Raw genomic sequence first — 18,840 nt, 5'->3', positions numbered from 1 at the left:
GTAGGGTGAAGTTGGAACGACCTGGGGGTCTCTGAGGGATGACACAGAGCTGGGGGAGAGCTGAGCTCTGCCCAGGAAGCAGGCCGAAGCAGGACACAACCAGGACTGAGCAGCGAATATGGCAGGAGGGAGCAGGGTTTGGGAGCCAGGGAAAATGGGGTGGTCAGGGAAGGCTCGGCCCCTTGCCCATTCCCAGGATACCCCTGTGCCCTAGGGGACACAGGCAGGAGGCCCCTGACCTCTGGTGGCAGCTGCAGCAGGCGCAGGAGGGCAGCATGCAGCTGGGGTGTGCGTGGGTGGAAGCGAGGAGGGGCGGAGGGAGGAAGCTGGCTTCCTGAAGCCTTCTCAGCCCTCAAAGACAGACCGACAGACAGATAGACAGCTGGCAAGAGGCAGCCTGGGGACACAGCTGCTGCAGTAAGTATCGGAAGAAGGTGCGGGAGTGCTGAGGCCCTGGGGTCGGGTGAGCCCTGGGCACACCGGAGGGCATCGCAGAGCAGGGAGCGTGGGGGGGAGTTGGGGGCCACCGTGCCCGGCTGGCGAATGGGTGTTGGGGCAGGCGATGCCCCTGAGGCCAGGAGGGCAGGGCAGCCACAGGGAGAGCAGGAGCCCAAGGGCCCACCCGCTGTGGGAAGCCCTCTGCGTCCCCACACCTGTGCCGGCCTCCGCTGCCCACCCCCCGGCCTGCATCCCTGTGGGCTCAGCAGCCCAGGCCCCCGCCACCTCGGCGGCACTGGACTGGGCGCTGGGGAGGGGCTGCCCTGGGGCAGGGGGGACGGCCTCAGCACCTCCCAGGTCTCTCTCGTGCCCCAGCCGTCCTGTCCTCGCCATGCACTGTCGCTCCAGGGCTTGGTGAGGCCATTTCCTGTGACGGTTGCAGAGGCGGGAGATGGGGGAAGGGCAGGGGGAGGAAGGAAACTCCCCCAGCCTATCTCCCTGGACAGAGACCCCAGAAGCCAGACATGAACTTGGGAGTGGGACCACCAGCAGTTAAGAGAGGACCCTGCGGGGGGCCAGCTGCCCCGCCTGCCTGGGTCCCGACTGGCTCCAACTGGTGCCAGCCCCCAGTCTGTCATGCGGAGGAGGCCTACTGGCTGGACTTAGACGGTTTCTGTGAGCTTTCTCCCATACCTCTGTATGAGCCACAGCGTACATTTCCTCCCTTGCCCTCTCTCACCTGGACCCCTGTTTAGACCTCTGTGCACCATGATATCCCCTCCTTCTTCCTCCTCCTGGATTCTATCCTTGTCCACAACCTCCACCCTGCCCCTTGCCCTTGCTATAACCCCAGGATGCCCACTGCCCCAGCCACCACCAAAGAGATATCACCCTTCCCAGGGTGAAAATGGGCCAGTTTGGGGGAGCAGAAGACACCCCAGTGCAAACCTAGCAGATGACTGGCCTGGGCTTGGGAGCCTCCTTCTGGCCGATCTGGCAGGCCAGACACCAGCATCAGTGGAACTTTCTCTTCCAGGCAGACAGCATGGCTGAGTGAGCCGCCCTGGGCCAGCACCACCCCAGCATGGTCCAGGCCTGTGGGGAGCACTCCAGAGAACAGCCATCAGCCTCATCTTTGGGGGCAGCCATGAGCCAGCCTGCACCCACCAAAGCACCAGCCAAGAAGCATGTGCGGCTGCAGGAGAGGTGAGCTCTTTCCTGGAGTGGGGTCCTCCCAGCCCTCTGTGTGCCCTTCCAGCTCTGACAGCTGACCTCAGGCATTGACCCCAACCTGGAAAGGAAACCAATAATGTTCACTTGCATGTTGTTTGCATGTCCTTTGCATGTCTGGGCACAGAGGTTGTGTCAACCCTTAGCCTGCTTCCTCAGTGCCAGGTTGGGTTGGGCAGGCCCTAGGGCAAGGCTGGGGGCTGCCTGGTTCTGGGTGTGGGTCTGAGGCTCAGGGCCAGGTTGGGAGTGGGAAGAGGTGGGTAGCTGAAGGAGTAGTGGGGTCCAAGGCTGCTCTGTTGGGGAAGAAGAAGGGAGAAGAACATGCAGAAGGAGGCTGAATCCTTGAATCCTGGGCCTTTGGGTCAAAGGAAAGACAAGGCGTGGTCTCCTCAGGCATGTGTGTGCTGTAACAATAATGGTAAGAAAAGCAAATATCAATGGGCACTCACTGGGCACTGGTTGGCTGTGCCTGCAGGCGGGGCTCCAACGTGGCTCTGATGCTGGACGTGAGGTCCCTGGCCACCGTGGAACCCATCTGCTCAGTGAACACACCCCGTGAGGTCACCCTACACTTTCTGCGCACAGCTGGACACCCCCTTACCTGCTGGGCCCTGCAGCACCAGCCACCCAGCCCCAAGCAGCTGGAGGAGGAATTCTTGGTAAGAACTTGAGGTCCATTGCTCTGAATCAGAGGCAGTCAATTGGTCCCACTCCATCATGGACAACTCTTTGGGAGCCTTAGGAAGCAAACCCCAGGACTCAGGAGAGGAGCTGCCCCCATGCTTCCTGATTTGCTCTCCAGCCTTCCCAGGCCTACATGGCAAAGCCAAGAAGGAATGGCTAGGGCCCGATTCTACCAGAAAAGGGTGAGAGGGAAGAAAAGGAGGCTGGGGAAAGGTATCTGCTGTTCACTTACTTCTCCCCCTGCCAGAAGATCCCCTCAAACTTTGTCAGCCCTGAAGACTTGGACATCCCTGGCCATGCCTCCAAAGATCGATACAAGACCATCTTACCAAGTAAGGGTGACAGCAGGAGCCAAGGGAGGTGGGCACTGTCCCTGGGCTGGGGAACTTCAGAAAGAAAATGCACAGCCTGGGCTGAGGAAGGACCACAGTGCTCGGAGCACCCTCGTTCAGCAGAGAAATCCCATAGCATGACCTGGGGGGGCGGAGGAGACAGAAATCACAGGGATGCCAATGACAACACTGGTGCATGCTTACTAGGGGCCAGGCACTGCCCTACGTCCGTTATACGAACCCATCTCTCCCAGGGTCCCCATGAAACTGGCACTGGGGCATTAGTATGCCCATTTTGGAATGAGGAAATTGAGGCACAGAAAAGTGGCATGACTTGCCCAGGGTCCCAGAGCTGGTTGCACCAAGCCTCAATCATCTTCCTCCCATGTGGGGATGCAATGGAAGGGGCTCCATCAGGATGGCTCCCCGGAGAGGGCTCTCAGAGACCCACATGGAGACAAGGCAGTGACCCTAAGAGAGCAGCAACAGGGTGAAATAGGAGACACCGGGCTGGTAGGGTTGACAACGCCAGCTAACAGACCCAGGCTGCATACCTCGTGTTTTTCTGAGGCAGGTATGAGGCCCTCAGAGCCTCTCCCGCCTGCTCCCCTTTCTTACCTTGCTAGCCCACCTCTAGTTATGCCCAGGCTTGAAGCCTGAGTCAGCCACTCCATGTCCTACCTCCTGTGGCCCTCCGCCCACTACTCTCTGCCTGCAATGTGGATCAAGGGGCTATGTGCATGCGTCCACCGTGGGAGAAGCCCTTGCCCTTGGCCTAATTCTAACTAACCAGCCCTGTGGCCACCAGAGAGGGGAAGGTCCCTTTGCCTGAGATTCCCCTCATCTCCAGAGGTCCCTCTGTCCACAGCCAGCACGAGGAGAGTGAGAAACCTCTGTCTTTTCCTCCCAAGCCTGCTGCTTTATCCCTGTTCAGGTTTGATTTGGAGAAATCCATCCCTCTTAGGAGGGACACCTACATGCCTGGGGGCTGAGTGAATCTGAGTCCTAGTCCATTGCACCATTATGTGACCTTAGGCCAGTCCTTCATCTGAATCCCTATTCACCAGCAGATAAACAGCATCTTTTTTTTCCATTCCTGTCGTACAGTCCTGTCCTACACCAGTACTGATCTGGAGGGGAGTTGTCAGGGTAACTTCTGTTTGGTCTTGGCTGCTCCTTTCCCTTTTCCTCTCTAGTGCATCCTATGTAGCACTCGGTCTTTCCAAACTATTGGGTTTTTTGTTTATTTTGTTTTGTTCTGTTCTGTTTGCAGCACTAGAGATTGAATCCAGGACCTCATGCTACACAAACACTCTGCCACTGAACTATATCCCTGACCCTTTTTATTTAATTTTAAGACAGTGTTGCTAAGTTGCCAGGCTGGCCTCAAGTTTGTGATTCTCCTGTCTCAACCTCCTAAGTAGCTGGGAATACGGGCATGCGCAGCTGTGCCCGGCCAAATCATTGCTTTGAGCATAACACCTTCATGCTCAAAAACATTCTGCGACTCCTTATTATTTATGTATAAAATAATTCAGTGGGGCCAGGCATGGTGTCACACATCTGTAACCCCAGGTACTTAAGAGGGAGCCAGGAGGATCACAAATTCAATGCCAGCCTGGGCAACTGAGCGAGATCTTTTTTCAAAATTTAGAAGAAAAATTAAGGTGGTGGGGACGTAGCTCAATAGTAGAATGCTTGTCTAACATGTGCAAAGTCCTGGATTCAATTTCTAGCACTGCAAAAAAATAATAAATAAAAAGGGGTGGAAGTGCAGCTCAGTGCTCCCTGGGTTCAATCCCCACTACAATAATAATAATGATGATGATGATGATGATGATGATGATGATGATGATGATGATGATGTCAATGAGTATCAATCTGGCTACCTGCTGTACACAAAGTACTAAGATGCAAACAAGAGTGCACTTCCCTCAGCCCCTGTTAGCCTGCATCAGTTGGTCACCTTTTGACCTCTGAACTCTGCTGATTTTTACTTCCTAGATCCCCAGAGCCGTGTCTGTCTTGGCCGGGCACAGAGCCAGGAGGATGGAGACTACATCAATGCCAACTACATCCGAGTGAGTAACCCAGCCTCTGCAGCAGTGGGTGATGGGGGTTTCTGAAGATGTCAGGAGTATCTCCCAGCTGTGGCTGGGAGGTCAGATGCCAGTGACTCCCTCTCCACGTCAACTCCCTGTTCCCACAGCCCTGCCAAGCCAGAATAGACACCAAATAGAACTCAACCAACCCAGAAAACACAGCAGATATTAAACATTTCTAAAAAAGAAGAGACTAGCAAATCTCCTTAACCTATTCAATCACTTTATCTAGTCTAACCCTCTAAACTTGGCAGGAAGTTAGCACTGAAATCCAAGGCTGGGCGTGGTGGTGCACGCCTGTAATCCCAGCACTTGGGAGGCTGAGGCAGGATGATTGCTTAGAGTTCAAGCCCAGCCTGGGCTACAAGTGAGTTCAAGGCCAGGCTGAACTACACAGCAAGACCTTGTTGAAAAAAATCCCAACCACTATCTCCTTATGAACTAACTGCTCCTGAGATCTGCATAAAAGAGGCCAGCACCAATGAGTGTCCCTCTCCTTCTCCCTCTCATCTTTCCTCAAGCAGCCCCTCCTTTGTGGAAATGGTTCGATTAAGGTCCAGCTTATAGGAACCTCAAGGCAGTTGGGTTCTCTAGCTTCTCACCTCTATGGGCCCTGAGTAGATGTAAAGCAGTGGCCTCTGGTGGCCAAAGTTGTAGAACAGCAGTCGGGGTGCAGAGAGGAGAAAAGCTATTAGCCAGGGAAGTAGTGGGGAATCGTGGACTTCAGTTTGCCAGCCCAAACCAGGCGAACGGCTAATGGATTTCCATCATCTTGAAGAGCAGGAAGCTGAGGACCCTGAAGGGGGGAAAGACAGGATAGGAAGACAATGCTACATTTTGTTGCTAAATATATAATACAAAAAAGTGAAACATTCACTCACAAATATTGAACACTGCTTTGTGACAGAAGAAAGTAGCAGGGGAGAAAGGGAACATTTACAGACAGAAGGTGATTGAAAAATACAGTGAATTCACAAAAATCAATAGCATTCCTGTACACCAAAAATGAACCCACTGATAAAGAAATCAAGAAAGCAATAACATTCACAATAGCTTCAAAATAATTATATCCTCAATCAGCTCTCATGCCAGTCTTCATTTAGGCTATTTCAGTTCTCTACTTTGCACCCTCATCAGACACTACTCACTTTTAGCAGATGATCTTTTTCATTCTTTCTTTCTTTCTTTCTTTCTTTCTTTCTTTCTCTCTCTCTCTCTCTCCCTCCCTCCCTCTCTCCCTCCCCCTCCCTCCCTCCCTCCTTCCCTCCCTTCCTTCCTTTCTGTCTTCCTCTGTCTCTTCTTTCTTTCTTTCTTTCTTTCTTTCTTTCTTTCTTTCTTTCTTTCTTTCTTTCATACTGGGGATCAGACTGCGGATCTTGCAGTTGCAAGAAAGGCACCAGTACCACTGAGCTAGATCTCCAGCCCTTCAAAATAATTAAATACTTAGGTATTAACCTAGCCAAGGAAGTGAAAGATCTCTACAATAAAAACTATAGTACTCTGAAAAAGGAGATGGGAGAGGATATCAGAAAACATCCCGTTCCTAGATAGGCAGACCTAATATTGTCAAAATGGTCACATTACCAAAACTGATATACAGATTTAATGGAATCCCAATCAAATTACCAACAGGATTCATTGCAGAACTAAAGAACATAATCCCAAAATTCATATGGAACCAGAAGAGACCCAGAATAGCAAAAACAATCATGGGCAACAAAAGCAAAGCAGGAGGCATCACAATCCCAAATTTCAAGCTATAGTACAAAGCTATGGTGATAAAAACAGCATGGTATTGGCACAGAAAGTACTGGCACAGAAACAGACACATGGATCGATGGAACAGACACAGGTTGCAGAAACATCTCCAGATACATTTGACCATTTGGTCTTTGACAACGGGGCCAAAAACATAAGCTGGAGAAATGATAGTCTTTTTAATAATTGGTGCTAGAGGAAATAGCTACCCACCTGCAGAAGATCAGTCTAGACCCATATCTCTCACCCTGCACTAAAATAAAATCAAAATGGATCAGAGGCCTACATATGAAAACAGAAACACTTAAGCTAACAGCAGATAAAATAGATAAAACTCTTGAAAACATAGGCACAGGCAAGGATTTTCTAAACAGATTCCCAGTTGCACAAGAAATAACATCAAGAAGCAGAAACTGGGCCAGGTGTAGTGGCACACTTGAGAAGCTGGAGCAGGAAGATTGCCAGGCTGAGCTACATAGTGGGTTAGAGGTTTGCCTGAACTATACAGTGAGACCCTGTCTCAAAATTTAAAAAAAAAAAAAGAAGAATTAACAAATAGGATCATGTAAAATTAAAAACTTCTGCACACAAAAGGAAACAATCAGGGCCAAGGATGTAGCTCAGGGGCGCTGCGCCTGCCTGGCAATCGCAAGGTCCTGAGTTCAATTTCTGGCACCAGCACTGAAGAAAAAGGGAAACAATCAACAGAATGAAGAGACAATCTACAGAACTAGGAAAATATTTTGCCAGCAATTCCTTGGACAGAGGGTTAATATCTAGACTATATGACAAACTCCAAAAAACTTAGACTACCAAAAATAAAAGACCCAATTAAAAAATGAGCAACTGAAATGGACAGATACTTCTCAGAAGAAGTACCAAGGGGCAATAAGAACATAAGAAAATGTTCAACATCTTTGGCCATTAAAGAAATGCAGCCAGGGGCGGGGATTTAGCTCAGTGGTTCTGCAGCCTGCCTCAAAAACACAAGGTCCCTCGATCCCCAGTACCAAAAAAGGAAAAGAAATGCAGCCAGGGATTCAGATTAATGGCACTGTGCCTGCCTTGCAAGCGCAAGGTCCTGAGTTCGATCCCGAGTAACAAAAAAAAGGAGTTAAAGATATCATATTACAGTGATACATGCACATCTTCATAGCAGCACAACTAGTAATAGCTAGATCCTGGAAACAGCCTATATGCCCAACAAGAGATGAATGGATAAAGAAAATGTAATATAAATAAATATAAATAAATATATATATATATATATATATAAAACTCAGCTACAAAGAATAAATTTGAGTCTTGTGTAGGAAAATGGATGCACCTTGAGACCATAAAGCTATGTAAAATAAATCAGGCACAAAAAGTTAAACATTGCGTGTTTCTCTTATATGAGAAACCCAAAATATAAATAAAGAGCATAATTTTAGAAATCAATAATAGGAAACAGGGAGGTAGTCCTTTTGCCGATACGAAGGGAATCTAGAGATGGAGGTTGAGTAGAGGGTGAAGAGGGGAAGGGAAAGTAAAAAGGATTAAAATATGATATGGCCAGCTATGATCGTGCACAACTGTCATCCCAGGACTTGGGAGGCTGAGGCAAGAGGATCACTGTGAGCTCGAGGCCAACCTGGGCATGTAGTGAGATGCTGTCTCACCAAAAGGTGTGGTGGGTAGATATGCACATGTACCAGCTCCCCAGTATAAATGTATTTGTTATGTATCAAAAAGATATTCTGGGCCTGGGGGTTTGGCTCAGTGGTTCAGCCGCCTGCCTTGCAAGTGCAGGATCCTGAGTTTGATTCCCAGTACCAAAAAACAAACAAACAAACAAAAGATAAACTGTACTAATTTTTTTAAAATACAGTGAATGTTTTTTAAAAATGTCTTACAGTAAAAGACACATTGCCCCTCAAAATAGCCTTGCTTCAGGGCTGGAGATTTAGCTCCAGTAGCACTGTGCCTATCTTGTAAACACAAGGTCCTGAGTTTAATTCCTGGTACCCCACCCCCAAAATAGCCTTGCTTCAAGCAAACTAATCCCATTGGTCTTGCCACTTTGTGAAGCATTTCTAGAAGTCCTCTTTCATGAGTGTGTTTACACGGTGTGATAAAAAACATGGTGTCATCCAGCAGAAATGCAGGCTCATGAAAACATTACTCTGTATCCTCATTTACCTTATTTACAAGATCTGGCACTGTGCAACTGTTGGGTCTTCCTCAAGTCAAAATAACCATGAAAGGTAAATATTTTGAATCAGTTCAGAACATCAAGGCAATAAAGACAGTGCAACTAAGCACATTCATGAAAGAGGACTTCCAGAACTGCTTCAGAAAGTGGCAAGAGGGCCAGGGATGTAGCTCAGTGGCACCGCGCCTGCCTAGCAAGTGCAAGGTCCTGAATTTGATGCCCAGGACCGGAAAAAAAAAAAAAAAGAAAGAAGCAAGAATGACAGAATAAGTGTTTGAAGTGAGGGGGATATTTTGCAGGGTATTAATGGAAATGTATCTTCTACTGTAATAAAATTTTATTTAAATACACAGTTGTGGCTTGGGTCTAGATCTACCCTCAAAGCCTCACGCAGTCATAGGTGGGGTTTTTTCAGAGAGGGCTGAATCTAAAGTGTGTGATTGACTCATGGTGCAATGCTAGGATTAACAGTGCTAGGATTAAAGATGTGTGATTACTAAATCAGTCCACTGATTAGTTTGGCACTCCCCTAATCCCAGTAGCCTGGATACAATATAAGGGATAGAAAGAGGTTTGTCTTCCCCTTTTGCTTGCTCGCTTTGCTACCATTTGCCCACCATGAATTGTTTCTCTGTGATGTCTGTCTGCCATGTGCCACCCTGGCTTGGAGACAGCGACTGTGAACTGAGACCACTACACACTGTGAGCTAAATAAACCTTCCCCCCTTTAACTTTGGGGGTCGGGTATTTTGTCTCAGCAAAGAAAAAAGTAATTTACACACACTATTTTTGGATCACACTTTGTGCTCTAGACTCTTAATATATTTTATTTTATTTTATCCACCCTGTATTCCTGCAAAATATTGTTATCCCCAGTTTACACATTAGAAAACACACAGAGGCTAGGAGACAGTAGAAGGAGCATTTGAGTTCAGATGTTCCTCACTCCAGTGCACCATCCTCTCCACCACGTGCCTCCTGGGCGTGTATTTGGGCATGAGTGTCTCCATGCACCTGTTCACTGACTTCTGGCTGATACCTGACCCTAGGCTGGGCTCTCCCTAGAGCTGGAATCTCACTGCCTCCCCACCCTTCCCCTGTGCTTCCGTCCCCAGGGCTATGATGGGCAGGACAAGGTCTACATTGCAACCCAGGGCCCCATGCCCAACACTGTGTCGGACTTCTGGGAGATGGTGTGGCAGGAAGATGTGTGTCTCATCGTCATGCTCACGCAACTCCGTGAGGGCAAGGAGGTAGGAGACACAGCCACGATCCTTGGCGTACAGACGAAGGGCTGCGCCGTACGTCACCACGCACTCACGCACTCACGCGCCTAAGATCCCACATACGCACGCGTGCACACAGGAGCTCAGGACCAGAGGCTCCCTGGGACCTGACAGCACCTCTCAGCAAGGCCCCTGAGACCCCAGGAAGGCTGTCCATAGTCCACATCTGGGATGGGCTGAGCATTTGGTCTTTAGCAGTCAAGTTTAGAAAAGCCAGGCCCCAGTTGCTGACCCAGTCACTGGGGTTAGGAGATGGGGGACCCCTCTGCGGCTCCTGCGGGGAGTGAGGGAGCCCTGCCTTCTGACTTCCGCTCCCTCCCTCCTAGAAATGTGTCCACTACTGGCCCACAGAAGAGGAAACTTATGGACCCTTCCAGATCCGCACCCAGGACATGAAGGAGTGCCCCGAATACACCGTGCGGCAGCTCAGCGTCCAGGTACCACTCCCTGGGGCCAGGCCCGGTCTGCTGGAAGCTGAGCCACGTTCCTCATCCCTGGAAATCAGGCCCGACCTTCACTAGGAGCCAAGTTTACTTATCTAAACCTTGAACCCTAAAAGAGGCTCTTGAGCCACTGAGGAAAGAGAATTGTGGGTATTTCCCTCTGGGAACTTCTAGTTAAATAGCACAGAGCTAGAAAAGCAGATAGCGGGCCAGGATTTTAGCTCAGTGGTTTCGCTGCCTGCTGCACAAGCGCAAGGACCTGAGTTCAATCCCCGGTACCAAAAAAAAAAAAAACACCCAACCAGATAGCAACTATCAAAAGGCACCTCCCACCTACGCTGAGAGCTGAGGAGAGGAGAGATCCAGGAGTGTGTGGAAGGAATGAGCGGAGATCACACTCTCAAAGGTGCTCTAAAAATGCTTCCTACTATCCCAGCACTTGGGAAGCTGAGGCAGGAGGATCACCATGAATTTGAGATCAGCCTGGGCTACATAGCGAGACCCTGTCTCCAAAAAAAGTAAAAATGCTTTCTGCTATTGTATAGTGTTTTGCATTTTTTTCTTTTTTTAATAAATATTATTTATGTTCTCCCTTTCCCTCCTCAAGCCCCTCCCTGTATACAAAAGCTTTGTTTACATTTTTTCCTTCTATTTTCACTTTTTTCTTGTTCCTTCCTTCCTTTCTCTCTCCCTCCTCCCTGTTCCCCTTCCCATTTGAACACTTTCTTCCCATTTCCCAACACCCATTATACATTTCAGGCCTTATCTCCACTTTTGGTTTCTCACACCAGAGAAACAATGCGGTATTTAAACATGTGTGTCCGATTTATTTCGCTTAAGAGTATGGTCTAGGACTGGGGATTTAGCTCAGTGGTGCCACGACCTTTCTCAAAAATGGAAGGTCCTGAGTTCAATCCCTGGTACCAAAAAAAAGGAGTATGGTCTCAAGGTCCATCCATTTAGCTAGAAATGTCTCAAGCTCATCCTTCTTTATGGCAGGTTAGTACTCCATTGTATTTTTTAAAACCACATCTTCTTTATCTACTCATCGGTTGATGGGCATTTGGGCTGTTTCCAAGATTTAGGTATTACAAGCTGTGCTGCTATAAATATGAATGTTCATATATCGCTGTGGTAGGATGCTTTTAATTCTTTCGGGATGCTACCAAGAAGGCGACTAGCGAGGTCAAATGGAACCTCTCGTTTTAGTTCTTTGAGGTATCTCCACACTGATTTCCACAGTGGTTGCCCCAGTCTACACTCCTACTAACAGTGGAGAAGGGCTCCTTTTTCCCCTCAGCCCCGCCAGCATTGTCACTGATTGATTTCTTGATAATAGCCATTCTTTCTGGAGTGAGATGGAATCTCAGCATTGTTTTAATTTGTATCTCTCAAATGACCAGTGATATTGAATATTTTATATATATTTTTGCCATTTCTACTTACTCATCTGAGAAGTATCTATTCATTTCAGATGCCCATTTTTGGATTGGGTCTTCAAATTTAGAGGGTCTGATTTGTTTGAGTTCATTATACATTCTACATATTAGTCCTTTGTCTGAGGAACAGCTAGTAAAAATTTTCTCCCACTTAGTGGGTTGTCTCTTCACTCTGTTGGTCATTTCTTTAGCTGTGCAAAAGGTTTTTGGTTTTTGGTGCTAGGGATCAAACTCAGAACCTCACGGTTTCAAGGCAGGTGCAGTGCCACTGAACTAAATCTCCGGCCCACAAAAAGTTTTTAATAAGATGAGATCCCAGTTGTTGATTTTTTGTGACATTTCCTGTGTGATCAGGTTTCTTCATAAAGTCTTTGTCTACACGAATGTCTTCAAGAATTCTACCTATTCTGTCTTCCAGCAGATTTAGTGTTTCTGTTTTAATATTTGGATCTTTGATCCATTTTGATCTTAGTTTAGTGAATGGTGAAAGATACTGGTCTAGTTTCAATCTTCGGCATGTGGAAAGCCAGTTTTTCTGGCACCAATTATTAAAGAGGCTATCTTTCTTCCAGTGATGGTGCTTGGCTCCTTTGTCAAAAATAAGGTGCCTAAGTATGACTGGAGTAGTTTCTGCAAACAGTGTTTTACATTTGTCAAAGCATTTCTCTAGCCATTATTTTCCAAGCATCCTGGGAAAGAAACCAGTATTGCATCACCATCCCCATTTTCTAGGTGAAGAAAATGAGGCTAAAGGACTTGCCCAAAGTCATGTGCTAGTTAGAGGCAGAGACAAAATTTGAACTTGGACCTTTCCCTCTCCCAGGACAATGTTCCTTCCAGCATTTTAGAGTGGGGCATAGTGGAGGACAAGCTTGGCCTGCTGTGACATCCCATGGGATGATCCCAGCCCGCATCCTCCACTGGCATCTGACAGCAGGACAGTGTCCCCACCCTGACCCTGGGTCTCATACTGTTGTCTCTGCTGCAGCTCCGGGAGGAATGCCGCTCGGTAAAGCACATCCTCTTCTCAGCCTGGCCCGACCACCAGACTCCGGAATCGGCTGGGCCCCTACTGCGACTGGTGGCCGAGGTGGACGAAAGCCCGGAGACGGCCACCAACACTGGGCCCATCGTGGTCCACTGCAGGTGTGGGCACCTCTCTCCCCCTCCCTTACTACTGGGCCTCTCTGGAAAGGTCTCTAGCAGGTTCGGTGTCATCTAGCAAGTGCTCTGGCCTTAGGAGCTCCTTTGTGCAGAGCCGGGCACCTGGCTGGATACCCAGGATCCATCCATTCCAGCTGGGAATGACAGCAGATTAAACACAGGACACAGTGCAGTGACAGCGAGATGGGGTAGGCGGGGAATCAAGTGGCCTGACCCAGACCTCAGCCACAGAAGGGTTTCCAAGAGAGGGGACATCAAGCTGCCCTAAGACTTGAAAGCGGATTAGCTAAGTGATGAGGGGCAAGGGGAAGCATTCCAGGCTATGGAACCGCATATGCAAAGGCCCAGAGAAAAAAAAATTCAAACATTGATTCGTTGCAGGGAACAGAGCCAGAGGATGGGCTGGGTCACGTGTGGGGACAGTGATGGGAGTGTCTGACAGGCAGGTGACGTCTCTGCCAAGAGGGACCATATAGGAACAGTTAAAACACCTGAATATGCTCCTCTGTCTATCTTTCATCCTTCCTTCCTTCCTTCCTTCCTTCCTTCCTTCCTTCCTTCCTTCCTGTGTGTGGTATGAGAGACTGAACCCAGTGCTTTTGCACTGAGCTATATTACCAGTCTTTAAAAATAATTTTTTTTTTTTTTTGAGACAGGATCTAGCCCAGGCTGGCCTCAAACTTTTTGATCCTCCTGTCTCAGCCTCCCAAGCTGATGGGATTGCAGGCATGCGCCACCATGCCCAACTTTTTTTCTCTTTCTTTCTTCCTTCCTTCCTTTTTTTTTTTTTTGTGATACTGTTGCTTGAACCCAGAAACCCTGAGATACATCCTCAGCCTTATTTATTTATTTAGACAGAGTGTTGCTAAATTACCCTAGCTGACCTGGAATTCATTATCCCCCCTGGCTCTGCCTCCTAAGTTCTGAGATTACAGGCATGTGCCACCTCACCTGGCATGGATTTGACATTTTAAAAGAATGCTTTGGAGCTGGGGGTGTGGTTGTGCACAGAGCTCAGAGTTCGCTCCCCAGCGCTGTGAGCTGGAGGAGGGGGGATGCGTTGGTTACAGAGCAGATTAGGGTAGAGTTGGGATGGGGTCAAGTGGAGACGAGATTTAAAAGAAAACACGTGGGAGTGGACTTCCCAAATAAAACCGAACACGGTGCTAAGCACAGGTAGGGGGGGCCCTGGACCTGCGTGCTGGGAGTCATCAGTGATTCCTATCAGAGGCTCACGAAAGACTTGCTAAAGCACAGGAGGTCAGAGAGGGCTTTGAAATAAAGAAAGGGCAAGACAGAGAGGACCAGAGAGGAGGAATGGAGGCGGGGAGCAGAGGGACCGAAGCTGGGAGGAAGTCGAGGTTAGATACGGAGGGCTGAAGCGGTCGGCCAGCCCACAAGCTGGGCAGTGTCGTGAAACCGTTGGAGACCGAAGCAGAGAGAGATCATCATCAGCATGTCCACAGGAACCGGAAGGTGACCAGGACTAGGCGTAGAGCAAGGCTGGTTACAAGCAACCTCCTCCAGGGCCTCTAGTCCTCTCCCCCGCAGGCCCGGGGCCGCTGGAATCTGGTCTCCTCCTTCCCCAGAGCCCCGCCCCCAGACCCAGCACCTGCCTCCCTTGTTCCTTGGTCTCTGCGGGCTCCCCACCTTCTCCCTGGCTGTTCCCAGTGCAGGGATTGGCCGGACCGGCTGCTTCATCGCCACACGGATAGGCTGCCAGCAGCTGAAGGCCCGAGCAGAAGTGGACATCCTGGGTATCGTGTGCCAACTGCGGCTAGACAGGTGGGTCCGCGGTAAACAAGGCCCCTACGTTAACAAATGGCTTTGCAGCCTCTGGGCTGCTAGGCGTATCAGCATCCTCAAGAAAGAAGGACTCTTTTTGCTTAGAGAATTTTCTCTTGCTGCATGTGTGTGTGTTACAAGGGATTGAACCCAGGGCCTTTGCAGTGAACTACATTCTCAGCCCTTTTTAATTTTTATTTTGAGACAGGGTCTTGCTAAGATGCCTGGCTGGGCTCCAATTTGTGATCTTCTTACCCTGGCTTCCCAGAGTTCTGAGATTACAGGCTGCACCACCACACCTGGGTTTTATATTTATTTATTTATTTATTTATTTAGTACTGGGGATCAAACTCAGGACCTTGTGCTTACAAGGCAGGCATGGTGCTGCTGAGCTAAATCTCTGGCCCATACCTGGGTTATTTTGCAATTAATACCTAGAAAGAATTTCTATCTGGAATTTTAGATTGGAGGTCTAAAATTAAATATTTCACTCTATGAATTTATCCTGAGTTTTCAATGTCTTTTGTTTTTTGTGGGGTTTTTTGTTGGGGGGTACTGGGGATCAAACTCAGGACCTTGCACTTTCAAGGCAGGTGGTGGCACCACTGAGCTAACTTCCGGCCCATCAATGTTTTTTTTTCTCCTTTTCTTTTCTTTTCTCTCTCTCTCTTTCTCTCTCTCTCTCTCTCTCTCTCTCTCTCTCTCTCTCTCTCTCTCTCTCTCTCTCTCTTTCTTTCTTTTCTTTTTTTTTTTTCCTAAATGTCCTACTCAGAGGAAAGCTAGAAAGCAATACAGCTGGCTCTAGATATGAGGCAGCCACAGAACATAAACAGATACTCACTGGGTTTGGGGCCAGAGAAACAGGGTTCAAACTGACTTGTCTCTCACAGAGCTGTCACTGTCTCTCTAGCCCCCATTTCTTTCTTTTTTGCAGTCCTGGGGATTGAACTGAGCTACATTCCCAGCAATTGTTTGTTTGTTTGATTATTTTTCATTTGGAGACAAGATCTTGCTAAATTGCCTGGGCTAACTTCTAACTCGTGATCCTCCTGCCTCAGCCTCCCAAGGAGCTGAGATTGGAGGCATGTCCCATGGCGTCCATAGCTGGTTCCCCCTCTTTTCGGTCTGGAGAGAGACTGGTTCCTCCTTTTCCGGAGAGCTGCTGGAAGTCACAGGTTAACATGTGAAAGCATTTTGGAAAACGGGAACTAGTAATATGTACAAGTATGCGATTGTTTTTTCACTTTTGGGATTACAGAAAAGAGGAAAATTGGAGGCTACCCGAGGAATCAGGGCTGGTTTTGCTCAGGGACTGAGTGGATCAGGGCAGACTAAGCATCAGTGCCTGAGTTAGGGAAGAGGGGCTTCCCAGGTTGGAAAGCCTGGGGGCAGCAAGAAGGAACTGGAAGTACCGAGGACGGATACACGGGAAAGAGAAAGTCAGGACTTCCAGAGGCCCACGGGATGTCCCACCCGAGCTGTCCAGCCAGCGCCTGACCCTCCTTCGTTCATGTTTGTTTTTCCTTGTAGAGGGGGGATGATCCAGACCGCGGAGCAGTACCAGTTCCTGCACCACACTTTGGCCCTGTACGCAGCCCAGCTGCCCCAGGAGCCCAGCCCCTGACCTCTGAGCCCTCCACGACCCCGCTGCCAACCACCCTTCAGGCCTGGGGAAGGGGGCTGTGTGATCTGCGGCATCCCAGCCCGCATGGGTGAGGGGAAGAGGTGCTGCACTAGGCCACGCTGACGGTCCCAGCAAAGGGTAGGAGCCAGGTCTTGCCCAGGGCCCACTCCTCCGCTTCCTCTAGCGCCCCCACATGGACAGCACGGGAAGCCTCCCTGCCTGAATTTAAAGATAGGAGCTGGCACTCGGCAGATTGAGAAAGAAGTCCAGCTGCACCAATCTTCTCCAAGATGCTCATTGTGAGCTCCAGTTTCCTCATCCAGGACATGGACACGAGTGCTTTGCTGCCACAAAGGAAGCCGTCCGGAAAGCTCGCAGAAGTTGTCCCAGCCCTGTCCCCTCTTCCGAGGCCGGCAAGAGTGTGACCCCAAGCTCACCTGCCACCCAGGCCCTGCCCAAACTAGGCCAGGGGCAGGAGCTGGGAAAAGTCTGGTCCTGAGCTTGGTCAGATTCTCAACATCTCAGCAACTCTGCCCCATACATCTGTGATTGCCAGATGAATGCCCCTAAAGAGAATCAGGACCCAGACTGGCCCTGTTTTCACACCTGTGTCCTGGGAGGAGACCATGGCGGTGACCAGGCCTGGCAGTAGAAATCTCTAGAAGAGGGAACATGTGGGAAACATTCAGAGGCCGGGAGAGTGGCCCCTGCTTCCCTAACCGCCTACCACTCACCCCAGCCACCCTCTCAGGGGCACCCAGCGTGCTCCACTTTGCTTCCATGACCTGAGAAGATACCTGTGATACCCAGGAAGTGCCAAAGATCGAGGAGAGAAGAGCAGTCGAAGAGTTTGTTCTGCTTTGAGAAAACCCACCCCCACCATAATCCCAGAGGCCTAATTCCCCTTGTCAGTCTTGGCTTCAGCCCAATTCCCAGGGGCCCCAGATCTATCTCAGGGCTGAACTACACCCCACAGGAAGCCACCCGAGCCCTCAGCCTTCTGTGCCTCTGGCGGGGCACGTAAGGCACCATTCTCCCTCGCCCTCACCAGGCGTCTGCCCTAACTGGGCTCTGCTCCCTATGGAACCCTGCTCTCGGAGAGTGGCCAAGCTCCCCCTCCATGACATCTTGTCGGAAGGGTACTCAGTGCTGGTGCTGCCGCTGAGGTAAACTCTGCATGCTTCCGCTTGGCCTTACTGAGGAGCTTCTGTCCTTAGGCCCTGGGATGGGCTCCCCTGCACCTCCACCTGCCTAAGCCTGCGAAGGCACTGTCTGCTCCCCAGCTAGGTGGCAGCTCCCAAGTGCCTGGTCCTGCCTGATCACACCCAGTCTGGAGGGAGGCAGTTGCGTCACCCTGTGGGCGTAGCTCCCTGGACTGTCACCCACTGTCCCCATTCAGAGCTCAGGGGGTACAAGCTCTTGAAAAGTAACCAAGTGGAAAAAATAAAGACTTCCTGGTTCATTCCTTTGCTTCTTCTCCGGCCTCTGAAAATAGCAGATACAGCAGGTATACCTTAGGAGCTAGGGAAGAACTAACAAAGGGCAGAAAACCAGATTCTTCTAGTCCAAGCCTTCCTGAGCCTCCACTTTTTAACGATTTGTAGTCACCTAACTCTCGAGTAGCTTGGCAGATACAGTTGCCATTGATAGTTTGGTCACCTTGGACTAAAGACAATAGATTCCACGTGAGTACAGTGACAATCAAACCCCAGGGAGCACCCAGCGTGTGGGGGGTGTCCCCACGCCTGGGTAAGCAAGGTACAGCCTGCTGGGGCGATCAGCCTCGGGACTGAGCAGGTCTGCAGTTAGTTCCTGTGGGGAGGGGACCAGAGACATCGTGGCAGGCCCCATGCCGCCCACCATCACTTCTCCTGGAGCAAACTTTGGTTTTGTTGTTTTGCTTTTTCATCAAAACAGCGCACATTCGCCTTTGCCACAATCTTCCTCACTGGAAAAGCCCTGCTAGGATTGTCTGTTTCAGTATCGTGGCGACACTAACAACAGCCAGCATCAAGTTCAAACGGCTGTCACTCGGGCCAGAGGGTTCCGAAACAAGTGGATAAATCTTAGTTAACAAATCAAGATGGAGAATTCCAAGACTCTAATGCGACTGTTACTCTTCACAGGGTACATTCTGGAGGGTGGGACTCAGTACCCAGGGATGCTGAGAGGCAAGGGTTCAGCAAACACAAAGCCTCCATTGCCTCCTCCTCCCAGACATCTCATCTTCGGTCCGGAAAGTGCGTGGACCACCCTGCTTCCCCGTGGAAGTGCTCTCGGTGAACCCGGACCTCACCGACCACCACCCTTGGGGGGGCAGTAGGGCGCGGCAGCCCAGTGGGACAAAACACCCTCCCACCC

At 49.8% G+C, this 18,840-nt stretch overlaps 1 protein-coding gene across 4 annotated transcripts; it reads left to right on the top strand.

Moving 5' to 3' along the window:
* The first annotated feature begins 1,488 nt into the window (after window positions 1-1,488).
* Ptpn7 (protein tyrosine phosphatase non-receptor type 7) lies at window positions 1,489-17,941 on the top strand. 4 transcript variants are annotated; one of them, XM_021242212.2, is made up of 9 exons: window positions 1,489-1,644; window positions 2,144-2,327; window positions 2,603-2,684; window positions 4,689-4,765; window positions 9,854-9,991; window positions 10,351-10,461; window positions 12,895-13,052; window positions 14,747-14,855; window positions 16,386-17,941. In XM_021242212.2, exons 1-9 carry the CDS (start codon window positions 1,523-1,525, stop codon window positions 16,569-16,571), a joined length of 1,167 nt encoding a protein of 388 aa, XP_021097871.2. In that variant the 5' UTR covers window positions 1,489-1,522; the 3' UTR covers window positions 16,572-17,941. The 4 variants fall into 4 exon arrangements, with proteins under 4 accessions (XP_021097871.2, XP_087050013.1, XP_021097870.2 ...); XM_087193887.1 differs by having other exon boundaries at window positions 14,742-14,855; XM_021242211.2 differs by having other exon boundaries at window positions 2,600-2,684.
* Window positions 17,942-18,840: the final 899 nt, after the last annotated feature.

Source organism: Heterocephalus glaber, unplaced genomic scaffold (assembly GCF_053883595.1).
Source record: "Heterocephalus glaber isolate CG9 unplaced genomic scaffold, H.glaber_assembly_v1.0 deba00001600, whole genome shotgun sequence".
Taxonomy (NCBI): Eukaryota; Metazoa; Chordata; class Mammalia; order Rodentia; family Bathyergidae; genus Heterocephalus; species Heterocephalus glaber.
Note: the sequence above shows the minus strand (reverse complement) of the source record. Positions and strands in the feature narration are given on the sequence as shown.

Excerpts from the sequence above, each read along its gene's own strand:
- Ptpn7 (XM_021242211.2), top strand. The coding sequence starts at position 1,523 with ATGGTCCAGGCCTGTGGGGAGCACTCCAGAGAACAGCCATCAGCCTCA. Across the intron at positions 2,685-4,688 it reads ATACAAGACCATCTTACCAA|ATCCCCAGAGCCGTGTCTGT; the intron begins GTAAGGGTGACA and ends TTTACTTCCTAG. Across the intron at positions 9,992-10,350 it reads AACTCCGTGAGGGCAAGGAG|AAATGTGTCCACTACTGGCC; the intron begins GTAGGAGACACA and ends CCTCCCTCCTAG.